At 38.7% G+C, this 19,416-nt stretch overlaps 2 protein-coding genes across 2 annotated transcripts in view; both read right to left on the reverse strand.

Annotated features, from left to right (window-relative positions):
* scaper (S-phase cyclin A-associated protein in the ER) overlaps positions 1-1,543 on the reverse strand; it is a 96,942-nt gene extending 95,399 nt beyond the window's left edge. The window contains exon 1 of the mRNA XM_053489479.1: positions 1,276-1,543. Within this exon, the coding sequence (XP_053345454.1) occupies positions 1,276-1,446 (171 nt within the window). The 5' untranslated portion in view covers positions 1,447-1,543. The remainder of the gene's footprint in view (positions 1-1,275) is intronic.
* A 4,188-nt stretch (positions 1,544-5,731) lies between these two features.
* On the reverse strand, positions 5,732-17,504 carry ctdspl2a (CTD (carboxy-terminal domain, RNA polymerase II, polypeptide A) small phosphatase like 2a). The gene is made up of 13 exons (XM_053476392.1): positions 17,308-17,504; positions 15,336-15,544; positions 15,049-15,187; positions 14,027-14,173; positions 12,760-12,981; positions 12,530-12,617; positions 12,330-12,441; positions 11,632-11,718; positions 9,915-9,977; positions 7,752-7,831; positions 7,430-7,556; positions 7,227-7,322; positions 5,732-7,081 (listed from the first exon to the last, which is right to left on the reverse strand). Exons 2-13 carry the CDS (start codon positions 15,519-15,521, stop codon positions 7,016-7,018), a joined length of 1,413 nt encoding a protein of 470 aa, XP_053332367.1. The 5' UTR covers positions 15,522-15,544; positions 17,308-17,504; the 3' UTR covers positions 5,732-7,015.
* Between the last annotated feature and the right edge of the window lie 1,912 nt (positions 17,505-19,416).

Raw genomic sequence — 19,416 nt, forward strand, 5'->3', positions numbered from 1 at the left:
CCAGACTCACTCCTAGGAATTAAGCTCAAAGTTAATTCAGGACTGAAAATATTCCTAGCTCAGAGTAGGACATACAAGTTATAGGGTACAGGCTATCGACCTATAGGTTAGATTAGTTTTTATAACTGGAGCTTATCCTGACATTTGGGGTAAGCATCTTCCAGGTTTGCGTGTGGCACTAAATTCCTCCACCCTCCTTCCCGGTACACTGAGTGTTCTGCTCTGTACGTCACAAACTCTGGCTGCTGCGTGGCTATAAAACACCTCTACCTCAAGCCCAACATATTCAAGGCTAAGCTTAAAATATTTAGGGCTAACGCCCTGAATTATGAGATCTAGCAATGCCACTTGTCACATCTCTAAGCAGATTGAACTGTAATGATAGTGCGCTAAAAATGCTTTTATGAAATAATAATGATGTGCTATTCTCATTTTCTTTAGGAATGCTATAATTTAATTTAGCATGCTTGAGTCCTCGTAAAAATGAGTCTAAAATCGCTATTGGGTGTAAGTACAAGCCACGTGTCCCCGACGAACCACAGGCCAGGTGTCCCCGAAAAAACTACAGGTCAGGTGTCCCCGAAAAAACTACAGGTCAGGTGTCCCCGAAAAAACTACAGGTCAGGTGTCTCTCCGACGAACTACAGGTCAGGTGTCTCTCCGACGAACTACAGGTCAGGTGTCCCCGACGAACTACAGGTCAGGTGTCTCTCCGACGAACTACAGGTCAGGTGTCTCTCCGACGAACTACAGGTCAGGTGTCTCTCCGACGAACTACAGGTCAGGTGTCTCTCCGACGAACTACAGGTCAGGTGTCTCTCCGACGAACTACAGGTCAGGTGTCCCCGACGAACTACAGGTCAGGTGTCCCCGACGAACTACAGGTCAGGTGTCTCTCCGACGAACTACAGGTCAGGTGTCCCCGACGAACTACAGGTCAGGTGTCCCTGAAAAACCTATAAGCCAGATGTTTCTGATATTAACTTCATAACTAGTTTATTTCACTATTCCTGGCTTCGGTGTTACTTGGCATGAACACAGTGACTACACCACACATTTTAAGCCCAATACACACCCAAAGCTCTTAAATGAAAAAAAAAATAGGATAACACAAGCTAGACAAACACCTAGTAAGCTGACTTTGTGTTTGATTAAGCCTTTTTAGGCACTGTTCTCCAAACTGAGCCCCACGTTCTGACCCCAAACAGCTAGAGCGGTGTAAAGGTGACCCAAAGCCCCGCCGCGAGCCGAGAGAGGCAGTGGTGCCCGCGTTACCTTCAGGGCAGCGCTGATGGAGGTGTTCCTGCCTTTCCCTCCTCCGTGGGACGAGCCGGAGCTGTTACTGCCCGATCTCTCTCTGTCGTCCCCGCTCTGAGCCGCTCTCTGCCCGGCCCGGTGCTGAGCTCCGCCGCGCCGCCGCCCATCGTGCCGACTGTCTTTAGACATCGAGCCGCTCGAATGGTGGATATGATCTAAGCTACTTTTCAGTGATGTCTTAATTCTCTCTAATTAAGTGTCAGAAAAAAATTTAAGAGGCCTCCTCTTCTTTCTCTGTTGTCCTTAGCGACGGTTGTTAAGCAGAGTCATGGCGCATTACTGCCACCAGCTGGCCTGGAGACCGAGTTCATGCGGCGTCATGACGTGTGTATTTGAATACTACTGTAGATGAGCTCGCGACTTCGTTCGCGTGGAATTTAATTGATTTAATTCATCGAAAAATGTACAGCGCCATCTGTTGAATTTGATATATTATTATTTTGATTAATTTTATGATATAAGGGTTTTTTCCATTTTTATTTCAAATTAGCATCTCTTTCTTTACCCGTGTTGCGCTAAAACAAAGCCTATATGTTACCTCAAGCTCGGCCGAATACACATGTGAAAACCCCATTAAAATTCATTCGGTTTTTTTGATGCGTGCACAAACAGACAAAAAAGGACAAAACTATCTTAATGTCTTTTATTACTCATCTTACGTTCCCGCAAATTATTTTATTTTATTTATTTATTTTACAAATATCTTCAGCATACAGACACGCCCACTTCAGGTTCATTAAGTGTGTAGATTTGAATATTACCTTATTCACCGTCGACGAGAAGAGAGTTTGTAGAAATGTAGGCGGCCCGGTAGCTTAGCGATTAGCACAGTCGCCTTGCACCTGAAGGGTCTGGGGTCAATTCTCGGTCTGGTTTGAGTGTGCTCCACTGTGCAGTCCACTGCCTGCAGGAGGTTTGCAAGTTCTCACTGTGCTTGTTGGGTTTCCTCACACAATCCAAAGTCACACAATTTAGGCTAATTATTGTTTCCTTCCAAATTTCCTGTATTGTGTGCACTGCAATGTATTGGCACCCTGTCCAGGATGTACCCCACCTTGTCTCCTTAGTTTCCTGGGATAGGATCTATGACCCCTGTATGTAAAATACAGTGCTATAGACAATGAATGAATGAATGAGCTTTAATGTAATCAGTGATATCATTTCAGGTAGAAGCCCATGTACAAAGATGAACATAATTCTTTTGACAAAATTTTGTTTGGTGTGACAACATTATATGGCATTGGTCCCCGACGAACTACAGGTCAGGTGTCCCCGACGAACTACAGGTCAGGTGTCCCCGACGAACTACAGGTCAGGTGTCCCCTGAACAGCAAAACCCCAGTTTCCACTGGATTGGTGGCTGAATTTTACAAAATGATAGTTCCCAGCAGGAGTTTGAATCTTCTGTTATCTTATTACAATCAATGAGAGAGAGAGGATATAGAAAAGTTTATGTTTGCACCTTGTTTACACAAAGTTGTACTTCTTTCATCGTTAGCCGTATACTTTGAACTACCTGTTTGTTAATCAGAGAGTTGTCTTAAAAACGACTCCAGCGTGTTGTAACACGTCTTTTTTGTCTTAAAACAACTCCAGCGTGTTATAATTCCCTTATACCACTTCAGGTAAAATATTAAACGATTCCAGTACAAATATTCAGTTTAGATTTTCTAATTAATATATATTAGTGCAGGTGTGTTTACACTAAGCAATTAGCTTATTAGTAGCTTATTTTAAAGTTGATTATTAAATCTGGCAGATAACTGTTCATAACATCGCTTTTAGTTAACATTTTGATTTCACTTATAAAAATTCTTGTTTTCTAAGACAGGTTTCAAATCTGTATAAAACAAAAAGAAATCATGGAAAGAAAAATGTACAGACAAAACCTTTCTTTAGGAAAACAAATATGCTTGTTTGTTCGAGATTGCTTAAGAGGGAGCACTACTGAACTTTTTCAGATATTTTCAGACTTTTCCCCTAAAGTTATATTCATACATTTATTTATTTTCCCTACTGTTTATGAAGTGATGGGTCATGGAAAGGCCTGTAGAATATCCAATGGAGCTCAGAGCACAGGATACACAGGGTGAATGCCAACCTATCACATGACACACACACACACACACACACACACACACACACACACTCAGACATCCAGCAGCTGCTGGCACATGACTGGCATTGTAGGTAAATGCATGAATAAGCAGGTGTACAGGTATTCCTATTAAAATGGCAAGTAAGTGTACATACATACAGTATACACATCCTTAAAAAGAAAAGTTTGCTTCTACCATGAAAAGAACATACTTTGTACTTTACTATGTATTTACCTGCAAGCCATTCGAAATTACAGTATGTACATAAAGGGATTCAAACAAAGCTTCTGTAGAAGCTAATTAAAGGTACATGACTTGCACCGCTCTAGACTGAAGCTAAATACACATTTAAAGGTAAATTCACATTCAACCAATACTATATTTTTTTTTCCATTTTTATTTCAAATTAGCATCTCTTTCTTTACCTGTGTTGCGCTAAAACAAAGCCTATATGTTACCTCAAGCTCGGCCGAATACACATGTGAAAACCCCATTAAAATTCTTTCCGTTTATGTGATGCGTGCACAAAAAGGTGTCAAGCACTTGATGGTAAAACCCCAGCAAAATGAAAAAGCTTGTATTTTTTATTTCCGCGAGTACGTCTTATTGTTTAATTTACTCATAAGTTTGATATTTTTTTTGGATTTACCACAAAAAAAAAAAAAAAAAAAAACAGGCAACAAGGTGGTCCAGAGCCAGTGTTGGGAAACCTAGATGGACTCTAGGTGGAACATGCACCAAACTCCACAATGACAGTAACTGGAGCTCAGGATCAAACTGGTGACTTTTCAGTTGTGAGACAACAACCCTATCTCCTCCAAGTGGGTCTAAAATCATCCACCGTTTTTGTTTAAAATCAAGACGAAGGGCACAAATAAGTAGACAATTTTTTTCTGTCTTCTATAGCGCTTAGCCTGTATACAGGGTCGCGGGGCCCTGGAGCCTTTCCCAGGAGAACTTGGGCATGACATAAAGCAGGTACACCCTGGACAGTCCCGGTGCCAATCCATTACAGGGTACACACTTATACACTACAAATAATTTTGAAATGCCAATTTGCCTAATCTGCAGGTTTTTAGACTGTGGAAGAAAACCCACCAAGCAAGCAAGCAAACTCCAGGCACACAAACTAGAAGCAGGAATCGAACCCTCCACCCTAAAGGTGCAAGGGCACAGTGTGAACCAGTACGCCACCATGCCGCTTAAACTAGATACGACCCATTAGTTCAGTTGCTGGAGGTACAGCAGGTGGGCAACAAGAAACCATTTACAGTGAATGATTTTAATTTCATAATTTAAATATTAACATTTTAAAATGCAATGAACCAAACAAAACAAAGCTATTGGATTAAAATTATGAGTTATTCTTGTGAGTCAGAAACAATCAGAATTGCGATTAAAGTTTGCAGCGGAAAGTTTTAGATTTTAAATTGTATTTTATAGTTTGGGAATGGCTGCACTAGACTTTAAAATATAACACTTTTAAATAAATAGGCTTTTAAATAACAAACAGTGAGGTGTAATCATTATGTATCCACATTGTGACACTGAATGTGGGGCATTCTGATTTCTTTTTTTTTTGTCAAATGTTTAATAATGATTGCTATGAGAGTATTTTCCAACATCAATTTGGGGGAAACAAAATTTTCTTTTAAGTGAATAAACCACCCTGCATGTGTTGCTCTATTTATTAATTCATCTTCAGTAACTCTTATTGCTGGGGCAAACCTTTTTCATTTTCCTTTCATCTACCCATTGAAAGGTGTAAAAATAATGGGAGACCCTCAAAACTACACACAGTGAGTTTGGGATTATACAAGGTACCCTAGACCAGCAAGACAGCAAAACACTTGAGACCAGTGGATGGGAGCATACTCTATACATAAGTCCACATAAAATCATAGCTATCAATCTATATTTATTGCACATGTGCAATAGCTCATTCATCATGACAGCACACATAAGGTGCAAAACTGCTCCCTGTTTACTTCTTCAAAGTGCCATGCCAACATTCTGCCATTTTATCCACAAGTTTATCAAACCTCTTCAAAATCTGAAAGTGTATCATCAACTTAATTTATCAACTTTAACCACTTTTAGATGCTAGGGCCGTATTAAAATGTGTGGTTTATTACAATATTCTATATGTTTGAAATAAGGTTTTAAAAAAATTCTCCACAAGCAACATTCATCTTTTGGAAGAAAATGGAGAATTGGGGAAGGGGGGGGGGGCACAAACAGTAAGGCCATTATTTGATATGGCAATGAAAAGATAAAAAAAATACTTTAAAAAAAAACAGCCATTTCAGTCATGCTGAGACATAAAAATAATGTATTAATGTCCATAGAAAAAAAAAACATTGGGGTAACACTGAATGAAATGCAGGGTCTACCCTTCAAAGAGAGGTAGAATTGTACATGATTCCTAAAACAGTTGACTGAGTTCAAAAGCAAGATTGAATTGGCTAGAGAAAACACTGAAGATGACGCATGTGCAGAGTTCAGGCTAGTCCATGTGCTGGTGCTACAATTACCAGACATTTCTTGAAGAGACCAGGCATTATTTTCACAGAAAAAGCAATCAAAAGCACATAAAGTATTTTACATTTTACCTATACTTGGCATATAAAACAAACTAACAGTGGAATAAAAACATTGAAACTCCCCAAAGAACATACGAAGTGAAAGCAGTCATAAACCAAATGCCTTGATTCATTCGTCATATCATCAGCGAATAATACACAAGAGGCAGTAAAGACAGTTTTGTGATTTACATTATTATGACTCTGACACACACACCCCGAACACCCACCCACCAACTCCCATCATTATGCTACGCATCTTACAGATGACTGGATGTGTTTGCTTTTTTTTCTCTTTTCATTTTTTAACCAGTCTAAAAGCATTTATAAAACAAAGCATAAGAGAAGCTCTTTAAAAATAAAACTTCAAACCTATAGTAAAAATCAATAAAAAGTCAGCATATCTATCAAACAAGCCTTCCAACTAAAAGGAATGCATGTTGAACTCAAGAGCAAAAGGAACGTTTTACAAACCTGACAGGAAAATACATATGTACAAATGTTATATATACATATACACACAACTGAATATGTATATATTTATACATTTATGAAACCATAATTAACTGGCCATTCCAGCTGAAAGGTCGATGGCTAGTGAGGGCGGAGTGTCCCCTTGAGCACCAAAAGGAGTGACATCCTCTTCTCCACAGCACTTTACATGAAGTCCAATTTAGGCAGAAAGGGAACAGCAACTTGCTTCGAGTCTCCTCCATCGCCAAGCCTTACAAATATCTGTAGGGTAGCTAGGCAGTCAAAGCTGAGGAATTTTGTTCTTTCCTTCAATTACAATAATATTTACGTGTTTATATAAAATGTATGCATACTCGAAAGTCATTCTTTTAAAATTGCCAATCACCCACCCCCCCCGTTTCCACATAAAACAGTAGTCAGAAAAAGTAAAACGGTAGTTGAAATCCTCATTAGAGTTCCAAGTTTTATACATTTCTGTCCTGCCCCAATTTGAAAAATCCAAATTACTAAAACAGTCAGGTGGATTTGCAGGCTGCTGACGCCTCAATCCGGGGGTAAGAGGTCGTGTAAGCGAAACTTCTCTCTTATGTGTGGCCGAACATCTTCATTCTGCATAAAAAGATATTGACACAAATCATTAAACAATTCGCTTATCCTAAGAGGATGCTTTTTTTTTTATAATGTAAAAAGTTATTGCCCTTAAATTACAAAATAGAAAAGTTTATCCCCTTAAGCATGAGCCCCTTAAACATACCAATTCCACCAGATTCTCCAAGAATGGGACCAGCTTCAGGAGCTCATTGTCATTCTTGTCCACAAACCAGCTCTCAATGGGGATGCCATTGGACAGCTGCAAAGGAGGAGACACACAATCTGAGTGTCAGATTCTCCCAAACACACACACACACACCAAAAGAAGAAAAAAAAAATAAATAAAAAACAAGCAGGCCCACTAACCTGGTATGCAAAGGCTTGAGGCGAGTTGTCAATTATTATAGTTTTGGACAGATCTCTCCCAAGTATGTTTAGATCTTTTATGTAGTTTCCTTGGACGCATACACAATGTTCACGAAACAATCTGTGCCTAAACACAAACAAAATAAGTGATAAGTACACACCACACCAAAAACATACTGACAAAAGCAAAAATAATCATATTAACATTAAGAGTAAAGTTTGAGGTTAAAAGGTTGTCGGGGGTAGGGCACCTTATAAGGGACATGCCGTATAAAAACAGTATAGGAAAAAAATCCAAGAATCATGTGTAAAAACAACCAACCTAACCAGCTGTTTCTTAGGATCCAAAATGTTCAACAGCTTATCAGCATAGACTTTCTTGGAAGCAGTAAAAAGAATTATCTGTGAAAGACATCATTCATTAAAGTGATCAGTTGCCAATCAACACATTTCAAAGGCATAGAGGCTATATTTATTCATACAGCCACTCCCCCATGACCACCCTTAACAAGACAGTTTAGTGCCAAGTGCTGTACTCCCTTTCTAACAATATATTAATTCACAACTCATTATAATTTGTTAATCATAACAGAATCTTTTGTACATCGTCAATCACACAGGGAAAAAAAATTCAAATAGATATATGATTTTTTTTATTTTATAAAGGGGAAGTAAAATTTAAAAGATCTTAATTTATTTTTTACTGTAGGTAGTTAGAGTGGTGTGAAAAACTATTTGCCCCCTTCCTGATTTCTTATTCTTTAGCATGTTTGTTACACAAAATGTTTCTGATCATCAAACACATTTAACTATTAGTTAAAGATAACACAAGTAAACACAAAATGCAGTTTTTAAATGATGGTTTTTATTATTTAGGGAGAAAAAAAATCCAAACCTACATGGCCCTGTGTGAAAAAGTAACTGCCCCCTGAACCTAATAACTGGTTGGGCCACCCTTAGCAGCAATAACTGCAATCAAGCGTTTGCGATAACTTGCAACGAGTTTTTTACAGTGCTCTGGAGGAATTTTGGCCCACTCATCTTTGCAGAATTGTTGTAATTCAACTTTATTTGAGGGTTTTCTAGCATGAACCGCCTTTTTAAGGTCATGCCACAACATCTCAATAGGATTCAGGTCAGGATTTTGACTAGGCCACTCCAAAGTCTTCATTTTGTTTTTCTTCAGCCATTCAGAGGTGGATTTGCTGGTGTGTTTTGGGTCATTGTCCTGCTGCAGCACCCAAGATCGCTTCAGCCTGAGTTGACGAACAGATGGCCGGACATTCTCCTTCAGGATTTTTTGGTAGACAGTAGAATTCATGGTTTCATCTATCACAGCAAGCCTTCCTGAAGCAGCAAAACAACCCCAGACCATCACACTACCACCACCATATTTTACTGTTGGTATGATGTTCTTTTTCTGAAATGCTGTGTTACTTTTACGCCAGATGTAACGGGACACGCACGTTCCAAAAAGTTCAACTTTTGTTTCGTCGGTCCACAAGGTATTTTCCCAAGAGTCTTGGCAATCATTGAGATGTTTTTTAGCAAAATTGAGACGAGCCTTAATGTTCTTTTTGCTTAAAAGTGGTTTGCGCCTTGGAAATCTGCCATGCAGGCCGTTTTTGCCCAGTCTCTTTCTTATGGTGGAGTTGTGAACACTGACCTTAATTGAGGCAAGTGAGGCCTGCAGTTCTTTAGATGTTGTCCTGGGGTCTTTTGTGGCCTCTCGGATGAGTTGTCTCTGCTCTCTTGGGGTAATTTTGGTCGGCCGGCCACTCCTGGAAAGGTTCACCACTGTTCCATGTTTTTGCCATTTGTGGATAATGGCTCTCACTGTGGTTCGCTGGAGTCCCAAAGCTTTAGAAATGGCTTTATAACCTTTACCAGACTGATAGATCTCAATTACTTTTGTTCTCATTTGTTCCTGAATTTCTTTGGATCTTGCATGATGTCTAGTTTTTGAGATGCTTTGGTCTATTTCTCTGTGTCAGGTAGTTCCTATTTAAGTGATTTCTTGATTGAAACAGGTGTGGCAGTAATCAGGCCTGGGGGTGACTACAGAAATTGAACTCAGGTGTGATAAACCACAGTTAAGTTATTTTTTAAAAAGGTAAGCAATCACTTTTTCACTCAGGGCCATGTAGATTTGGAGTTTTTTTTCTCCCTTAATAACGTAAACCTTCATTTAAAAACTGCATTTTGTGTTTACTGGTGTTATCTTTGATTAATAGTTAAATGTGTTTGATGATCAGAAACATTTTGTGTGACAAACATGCAAAAGAATAAGAAATCAGGAGGGGGGCAAATAGTTTTTCACACACATACATGGAAGCACATATTAATATAATTTTTTTTTGTATACACACACACACACATACATACACATAGAGTACCCTCAATTTGAAATGTAATTGTTTTCAAAATCTAAACAAACCTAACAGCTTCGCAGAGGACAAACAGGAACACATGTTGGGAGTCTTACCTCATAAATTTGAGACATACGCTCCAAAAACTCTCTGAAGAATGGCCGCAACCGTACGTATACCTTAAAATGGAAAAAAATTATAACTAATTGTACATTTTAGCTCAATTATGTTATACAAAACTAACATACTAACCTAACAGATCATTAGAGTGCAAAAAACAGTTCTCTCTATAAACTGTACTTTGTACCAAAATTAGACATACAGTAGCAGCTAGTAACATTTCAAAATCAAATATTTTTCATGACACACAGAGTGTCTTCACAGTGCTTCTACATGAATATTAGAATTCAGATACTAAAAAGTATGACACTCAAAAGAATCACGATGTTCAGAACAGTCAATTTAGTCATACTCAAATTCCATAACAGCAAAGTTTTCACCTTTCACAGACATTGATTTAAGACGTTACATTTGCTGTATTTGAATGAGTACAGTACAACTTCTTCCATTATTCTACACAACACAAATCCAAGAGGGGCGTTCAAGTCCAACCTGGACTTATGATGAAATTTCTTGTGAATCAATTCAAGCACAGTACAACGGGACCATTAGTCGCAGTAAAACAACTGAATGATGCAATTGTTTTAAAGAAGGCAGTACAGCCGTGATGGACTATCCTCAGCCGGAGCCCACTGCATTTGTTCACATCAATTTTGCAAATGGAAAGCTTGAGCCTTAAAAATATACTGACAACCTTCTTGCCAAATTATCTATCTATGCAAACAGTTCGCACAATCCTTCATAATCACCATTTGCACATTATGAGAACTTGGTTCGGAGAGACTGCGACATACCCCATACAAGTCCTCAACTCGGTCCAAGTGATTTCTACATGTTTGGGCCATTAAAGCAGTTCCTGGGAGGTCATCGTTTCAGTTATGAAGCAGGAAGTACTAAGAAACCTTTGTACCTTAATGGTATATACAAGCACTAGTTAAACACTGGGATAAGTGCAATAGTGTAGGAGGGGTCATAAAGAGAAATAAAGTTTTTTATAAATAAAATATAACTGTTTTGAATGTCCACAACAGAAGTCCCAGTTCACTTAAGCATCACTTGTAGAGTCAGAACACCAAGCAAGATGCTTCCACCTTCATGCTTTACTATGTAGGTGGTGTTTCAGGGTGATGAGGAATCTTGGGTTTCTGTCAAATGCATGATTTTGTGCCCAAGCCAAGATGTATAATTGGGGAGTGCCTGAATTTTAGTTGTCCATGAAGAACCTTCCCCATTTGAAATGTGGAGCTCTCCAAAACACTTTAAAATAATAGATTGAACAGTGCTCTGTAAAGATGCGAGTCTGAGAACGCCGACTGGTATGTTGAACTTTAAACTTGTCCCTAACTTGTTCTTCATAATGATGTTTGTTTAGCCATGTTCAACAAATTTCGATATAAATATTGACATCACAAAAACTGAACTCATTTCTTTATGTATAAATATTAAAGAATAAGTCAAACCGGGACTTTTGATTATATCGAATAACAGAACACAGTTCTGAGAGTATAACCTACCTTAATTTCTCTGTATAGTGCCCACGTACACTAATGCACTGTTTTCAGCCATTAAATGTTTTACTGTAATCACTGTATTGTGGTTGAGGTCTCCTGTAAATGTATCAGTTTTACTTCTTCATTCACAAATTCCAGTTTGATTTGAACGCCCTAAAATTGGTGGAAAATTTATCTACAAGTAATTTATACAAGATTTTACCTGGTAAATGACATCTTGGAAAAGCACAGGAAATGTCAGTGCGGCATCCTCCAGCTCATTCAGGCTGCAGTGGACCAATGTCTCATCCTAAAATATAAAAAGTACTGCATCAGCAAATAACCCTAAGTCAATCCAGACTGAACCATTCTCTACTGAATGTAGCAGTTAATAAACGTTATGGTGCCCCTGCCATTTTACTGTATGAAGCCTGGGCCAGAGGTAAAAAGGTTTAACGCAGTAAAAGTTACATTATTAAATAACTAATGGTAGGGAGTACGAATTTTATCAGATCAGTTTTAACTTGCATAAATAGGGTGATGACTGCCATTTCGTCCACAGCAGTGATGTTCATTTACAAGTACACAGAAATTATCTTTTTTTTTGGCCCTCCACCCGAAACCCACAACACTGGACAAGCAACTTAGTGATTAAAATATCACTTAACTCAAACCTTCATACACAAATACATAAAACTGTTTTAACCAGAGTGTTTGGAAGAATTTGAGGAAAGCACCATGAACTGAAAAATGTCATTAAAAAATACATCACTGCAGTCCTGATGTATTCAAGTTTTTGTTCTTAAAGTTTAGCTAGTAATGTGTCTGAAGAAGTAATCCATGCTTCCAGTGCAAAGTAATCTTCGAAAAGAAACAAATTATATCAATTTTAAAACAGTGACTGTTTTAGTCTAAACTAACCAGATCCAGGACGAGAGAGAACTCAGGAGTACTTCTGGTCTTCAGTGGAAGTGCTGGTTTACGAGTAAGCTGCTCCTCAGTCAGTGGTGGAACATGCTTAATGAAGAAATAGCTGTTGGAAGCACAGAGATTAGACACATACACACAGTGGGCAACATAGAGGCAATTAAGATTTCTCATTTCCACCTCTCCTCACTTACGGATCAAACACCTCCCAGTCTTCTTCATATGTCCCCTCGGCAGGGGGTGAGGTTGGAACATCGGGGTAATTGTTGTTGGATCCAACAACTATGAAATAAGATATAAAATAACTCTTGTATCCTTTATTTATAACTATATTTTTATTTAATACTAAAGCATGCTTTAACCACTGACTTTGTTTAATGACGAGAGTGTATTCATTAATTTATTTATTTTTGCACATTTTCACCTGTCAAAGGTGGCATGTCTGCCTCAGTGACGATCTCACCCTCCTCCTCAGCTGCATCTGTGGGCAGCAGAGGTCTTGGGTTTAGTGCTGGGTCAAATGTGATGTCTCTGCTACTATCGGTGGTAGTGCTAGTAGGGGTTTCCTCCAGCTGTTCCATGTCCAGCTGCTTTACAATCTCCTCTGCCTCAACCGCCTGGCCCGGGGAGTCTGAGCCTGACGTAGCTAACAGAAAATAGAAACAGTGTTTAAAAACTGTGGGACTTAAAAAAGCTAAATGAATGAAACTTAAACGAGCACATATATTGATTTAAACATTAATTATATTATATTGTCAGGCATGCACAAGAGTACAATGTACCATAAAATGCATTTATGTACTATGGGCCAACCAATCATGCAAGTGACGCTTTAAAAATTGCGGAATGCGTTGCCAAATTAGACAGTTCGTTTCCGCAGTGTGTGTGAGAGACAGAGAGAGATATAGCATGGCAGTCTCATTTCGGCTGAGATTCAGGAGAGCCTCATATTTGTTCAGTTCACACCAAACCAAAACAACTGAAGCACGTCTATCCTAGACATAGACTTGCAGCTTTCACTCCATCAAGTTCATGTGCGTCATGCAAGCTCTGCACACTGCATTATGTGGTGTACTCCTACTGGTTATGAGCAGAAAAGTGAAAGCCTAATTCTCCTGGGAAATTCAAGTTTTGCTTTTTGAACAATTGTTTTAATTATATGCCTTTTCTTTGAATCTTTTTGATCTGCAGTTGGATTTAAACTATTTATGCAGTTTGAAAATCAAACGACCCCCCCAATCAAATGTATTCTCCATAAACAACAAACAGAACTCTTGGTGTTAAAAAAAACATCTAGATCTTTGTATCAGCAGGACTGTCTAGGAATTACTTCAAACTAAAGCATAGAGCTCCTCATACCTCTACAACTTGTCAGCTAACAAATTGAGAATGTCAAAGTTAACAAACTCGATCAAAATACTACACACTGCAAATTATTACGAATTTTCACATGGTACAAAATGCTTTTACTTGCATTTAAACAGAAAAGCCTAAATCAAATTATAAGATATTGTGTTTTCTAATGATTACATGGGGAAACAGCCTTAATAGTCACTGCAGGCCCAAGATAGGTTTTTTTGTTTGTTTGTTTTTTTGCAACAGCTGATCACACTGCAGATTACCATGTTTAAGAAGAGAACGATTCAAAAATGCATTTACTGATGAAACTAAGAGGCTTTCTAACCAATTACCATTTTTGTTGGCTGGTGAGAAGAAGTTGAAAACAGGAGAAAATATGGTTCCTAGCAGGGTGGTGCGAGGTGGACTGGTGGGGGTTTCAGGCTGCACCTCCAATTTCCCATTGGGCTTTACCAGTTTACTCTGACATGCCATAGTATCTGTAAAGAAGAAAGTAAACAGTCTATAATCTAGTGCAGGGATCATCAACAGGTGAAACAAATGAAGTTAATTTAGTAGACTAAATTTCCAAATCAATCAATCAATCAGTTGACCAAAGCCAAAAACTGTACAAAGCCTTCAGGCTGTTTGGCTACTCGTGTTTTATTTACATAAGCCTCTGCAGCTTCTGGAGCAGATCCTCTCTGTGACTTATTATAAGGCATGCGTTAAGGTACATTATTTAGTTGAGGCAGCTCATCGCACCAGAAACTATTTAAAGGGCTGGAGACATGTGGTCAAAAAAAACAGAGAATGTTCTTAAAGACTTATAGTCTGATTTGCAAACTGACAACATTACCTTTTCAACAGGAAATTCAAAGGTGAAAACAAAATGCTTAAAGACTATTTGGTGAAAAAACAACAAATTTATTCTACCTGGGTCAAATTGTTTGCCATTAGTCAACATGAAGCTCCTCTGTGAAACAAACCCTCTAAAGAAATTGCTTCCTTTAAAGCCATGAAATAACAACTAATGATTAACTTAATTAACTCAACAACCAGACAAGACAATTGCTTAACCAGACCACTGTAACCAAAATGTTTATGTAAATAGACCTTTAAATTTTTACATCAATGTCCCTGATTAGATTAATTCCCTGACTCTCACACAAACTTTTTAGAAAATTTGAGATCAGTTTAACATGGAACATTTTGACTTTGTTTTATGCAAGTTTTATACACTTTCAGTAACTAAGTAAATGTATTTTTATAACGATATAATACTGGAAAACCAGTAAAGTTTTTAAATTACTTGCTTTTCAGAAGCAAAACTTTGAAAAAGTGGAATACTGTACTGTACAGTATTCCAACTCACCTCCATTGGCAGGACCTTTTCTGCGAGTTCTAGGGTTAGCTCTGCTGGACAGATTCCCAGTGGGTGGGGTAGATGTGATCAAGTTACTATCCGAGTCACAATCCACACGGCTCCTTTTAGCAGGGGTACACTGCTCCACCTAATGATAACAGAATGGGCAGAGTTTAAATAAATTTAATATCTTAAAGAAAAAAATGTACCATTTCCTTATGCCTTATTCGTTTAAACAGCTGCACATGAGCGGTCTATACGAAAGAAGTAGTAATGATGATACAGTTGTACCCCACCTTGACAGCATTGCCTCTAATGAATCTCTTGATGGTGGAGAAGATGCCAGTGTCGCTTTTCTGCATGGCGGCCCCTCCGGAGGACCTGGTGTGCTCCACTTCAGAGTGCTTCCTCTTGGCCTTAGCGGTGCGGGCAGGTGGGGTGGCGCTTGGCTGCTGAGATGCTTTGCGCACTCTCAGCCTCATTGTCCCAAAAGTCACATGTAAAACTGCGAGATAGGAAGATCATCAATGTAAGAATTTTTTAAAATATATATTTTATTTTATTAAAGGAAAAATTCAGCATGATATATTTCTTAATAAATAGGTATATTTTATACAGTTTTAAAAGAATATTCTTGAAATGAAACCAAAGTGATTGTGTGTTTTTTTCCTCCCCTTCAGATTCCATACAATTCTGGATTATCTGCTTTCTACCTACATTTTTGAAGCTTTAACAACCACCCTTTTGCACCTTGGAATTAAGAAGTTGGAGCTTGTAAATATATATCTCTTTTTACCTCCAACTTTTGAGCTTTTTAATTAATGTTCTGGCCTTAATAAACTACTGCATCTACTCTGTTTATCGTTCATGCTGTGAGCAGTCGTGTCAAAAACCTGTGATCAAGACAAATGTCTCAGGTTCCTGAGTAGGAGTTAAGGGGGCGTTTTCTTCACTTTGTTTTTTTACTTAGTGACAGATCAGATTGTTAACAAGTTTTACTGATTTTCTGCTGTAAATCAGCTCAACTCGTGGTACGTCTGCATTGCATTTGTAACTTGGAGTCCATCAGTTGGTGTCTTAGCACATGTTTGTAATGTTTAGTGTCTCCACTAATTTCTAATGACATTCCTTAACATGGGGAAGAAATATATATATTTTTTTAAATAGAGCCAAAAAATGAATACTAAATTTCACATTTTTCCCCCACTTATTACATACCACTGGATTTTTTTTTTCTTTTTAACCCTAACACCACTATAACTGTCCTAGCGATCTCCCCTGGTGACGTCAGCGCGGAAAACAACCGCGAACTTGTCCCAGCAATACGGAGAACGAACACATAAGCAACCAAGCGGTTAGGAACAGACTCCTTACATACACGCGATGCGTCTTTTAGTGCGGACTTTAATTATTTAACCCCCCTGAGGTCGCGGTGTCATTTATTATCACTCTGTAGTAAAATAAAATCAGAACAGCGGCATAACAACCGCCTGGCACTCAAACAGAGGACAAAGTGGGCGGGGTGAAAACATGTCTCCTTGCTTAGCACCGAGCTACTTGCCTGTATGATGCTAAAGCTAATGATGTGTTTAAAGCAATTTGGGTATCTCGGGTTATTTTAATATCTTTATAAACCAAAACACCGCACATATTAATAAATTACCAATGAATTATGTGAGCTGGCTGGCAAGAAGCACAGGGAATTGTGTGATTTGGGAGTTAGCTAGCTGTTAGCCCGCAGCGAAATTAGCCTGCGTTAGCTACATTAAAATTTCAAAAAACAACGGTTTGTTTCTCACTTGCTTAAGTGCTTTACAAACACGCGCCGAGTCGTTATTAAACCTACACCATGAAAAGCATATTCGGGGTTATTACTTGACATTACAAATATTGCCCCCCGAGTCCATGTTTGAAACAGCGACGCTACTGCTGCTAGTGCTAATCGGCTAGCGATTAGTTTGCTGTTCAAATTCCAGCTGTGTCGCGACATTGCTGGCTGCAGCACCCGCTCGCGCAGCTTTGTCATGTTCAGCCTCGCACAGCCGCGGCGACACGGCTACAACCCTCGGACAAACCCGCGGCTCGACATCACGTCAAAGCCAAACGAGCTGTCTTGTGCTAACACGCACGAACGTTCGGCAAAGGCGTGAAGACGCGAGATTTTGAAAGCACACACTGCAGCCGTGGCGCACGGTTACGCTTTTCTGCACGACAGCGCGAGCGCTGCCAAAAAAAAAAACACTCTGCACCGCTGAGCGCGTTACTCACATGCCAAAGTGTTACACCAGGGCAATGCTTGCAGTGGCTGCGGAGGGAGCCACGACGGCGGAGACCGCTAGGAAAAGTCTCTGTCCTTCACGCGTCTGTCCAGTATGAGTCACGGAACGACACATACCTCTCCCACTGCTTCTCGGGACGCCATTTCCCGCCTCCTCACAGAGACACTCTTGAAAGAACCCGGATGATAATGCACGCGTCCTGCGCATGAGCAAAACTTCACTTCAGCGCAGCTCTGAGGATCAAACACACTCACGCGCGCGCGTTAATATTTATTATTAAAACATGCTAATAATATGTACACGAGTAACACATGTATACGAGATTCAACACTTTGTATTTATTGTTGTCAGCACAACACAATGAAATAATGCTATTTTAAAAGCTCAAGCAGTCCTATTCATGTAAAGTACCATGTTTAACATGAAGTTCATGTTATTCTATGTTTTAGCACAATACCGTTTTTTAAACTATAGATTAATGTAAGACGGCACAGTGGCTTGGTGGTTATCACTGTCGCTTTGTACCTCCACTGTCGAGGGTTCTATTCCCACCTTGGGTCTGTGTGCATAGAGGTTGCATGTTCTCCTCGTGCTTGGTAGGCTTCATCTGTATACTCCACTTTCCTCCCAAAGGCATGCAGATTAGGCTAATCACTTTTCCCGAATTGCTCGTAGTGTGAGTGTGTACTGTATGTGTGTGTGCCCTGAGATGGATTGGCACCCCGTCCATGTACCCCAGTTTATGTTCTAAGTCTCCTGGGATATACTCCATGTCCCTGTGACCCTGTATACAGGATAAAGTGGTATAGAAGATAAGAGAGAGAAATAACACATGTAGGATTAGTTCATTAAGTAAATACCAGAACAACAGGATTGTATTACATAGACTAGTCAAAGACAACCAACCATATACAGTACCAGTCAAAAGTTTTGATTCATTTTCTATATTTTAGAACAATACTGGAGATTTCAAAACTATGAAATAATGCATATGGAATTAAGTTGCAACAACAACAGTCAGTTGTTATTTTAAGTTCTTGCAAGAACAGTATTGTCAAGCGCATTTACAAAACCCATCAAGCACCATGATAAAACTAGCTCTCATGAAGACCTTGCCAGGAAAACAAGACTAAAATCCACCTCTGCTGCAGAATTCATTGCGCGTTACCAGCTTCAAAAATCACCAATTAACAGCACCTCAGATTAGAGCCGTTATGAAGGCTTTACAGAGCATAAGTAGCAGACACATCTCAATATTAACTGAAATTATTGCAAATTTTGGATGCCTTTAGCTTTGTTTTTCAAAAAAAGGTGTGTCAAAACTTTTAACTGGTAGTTTAAATACTTTTATTAGATTTTACTTTATACTAATAAGTATAATTTAATAAGTACACTGCTTTGGTTTATAATCATTACACAGAAATGATGCCTGAATGCTTTATTTCTCCTAAGATAGATTAGAGATACTTCATTGTAAAGTTTTTTTTTCTTTTTTTGAGGAATGAAACGATAAACTACTAACCAAGATCAGTTTTTAAATTAACAAATTGGGATTTGATGTGCAAACTGTTTCAAGTTAATACCATACATTTTGTATTTATTCATTTATTCATCTTTTTATCTCGATTGGATTTGGGTTCTGGGTGTAATGTAAGAGAATTCAGCCTACAAAGAACTCTGAGTGCACACACAAATTCACACTACTGGAAAACTATTGTAACCAGTCAGCCTACCTCCTCTTAAACAGTAGAAGGAAATCAGAGAACTTGGAGAAAACCTAGCAAAAAACAGCAACAATTCACTAGTGATAAAAATAACAATCAGTTATTTATTAAAGCACAGAAATGGTACTTGTTTGAGATTATAGCTACCTTTAAACTAGTTTCTGTTATCATTTATGGCAGAAAAAGCTAAAAACAGGCGTTCCCTCACTGCTGTCTTTTTATTTCTTTTGTAGATAACAATAGAAGAGGAAAACACTGCCCACCCCGTATGAAGACTTAGCTGATGTGCTGGAGCTACAAAACATAAAACAAACATGAAAAGGTCTCTGACCGAAAGCTTGCATATATTAAAAGATTTTTGTACAGATTAAGTA

Source organism: Clarias gariepinus, chromosome 2 (assembly GCF_024256425.1).
Source record: "Clarias gariepinus isolate MV-2021 ecotype Netherlands chromosome 2, CGAR_prim_01v2, whole genome shotgun sequence".
Classification (NCBI taxonomy): domain Eukaryota; kingdom Metazoa; phylum Chordata; class Actinopteri; order Siluriformes; family Clariidae; genus Clarias; species Clarias gariepinus.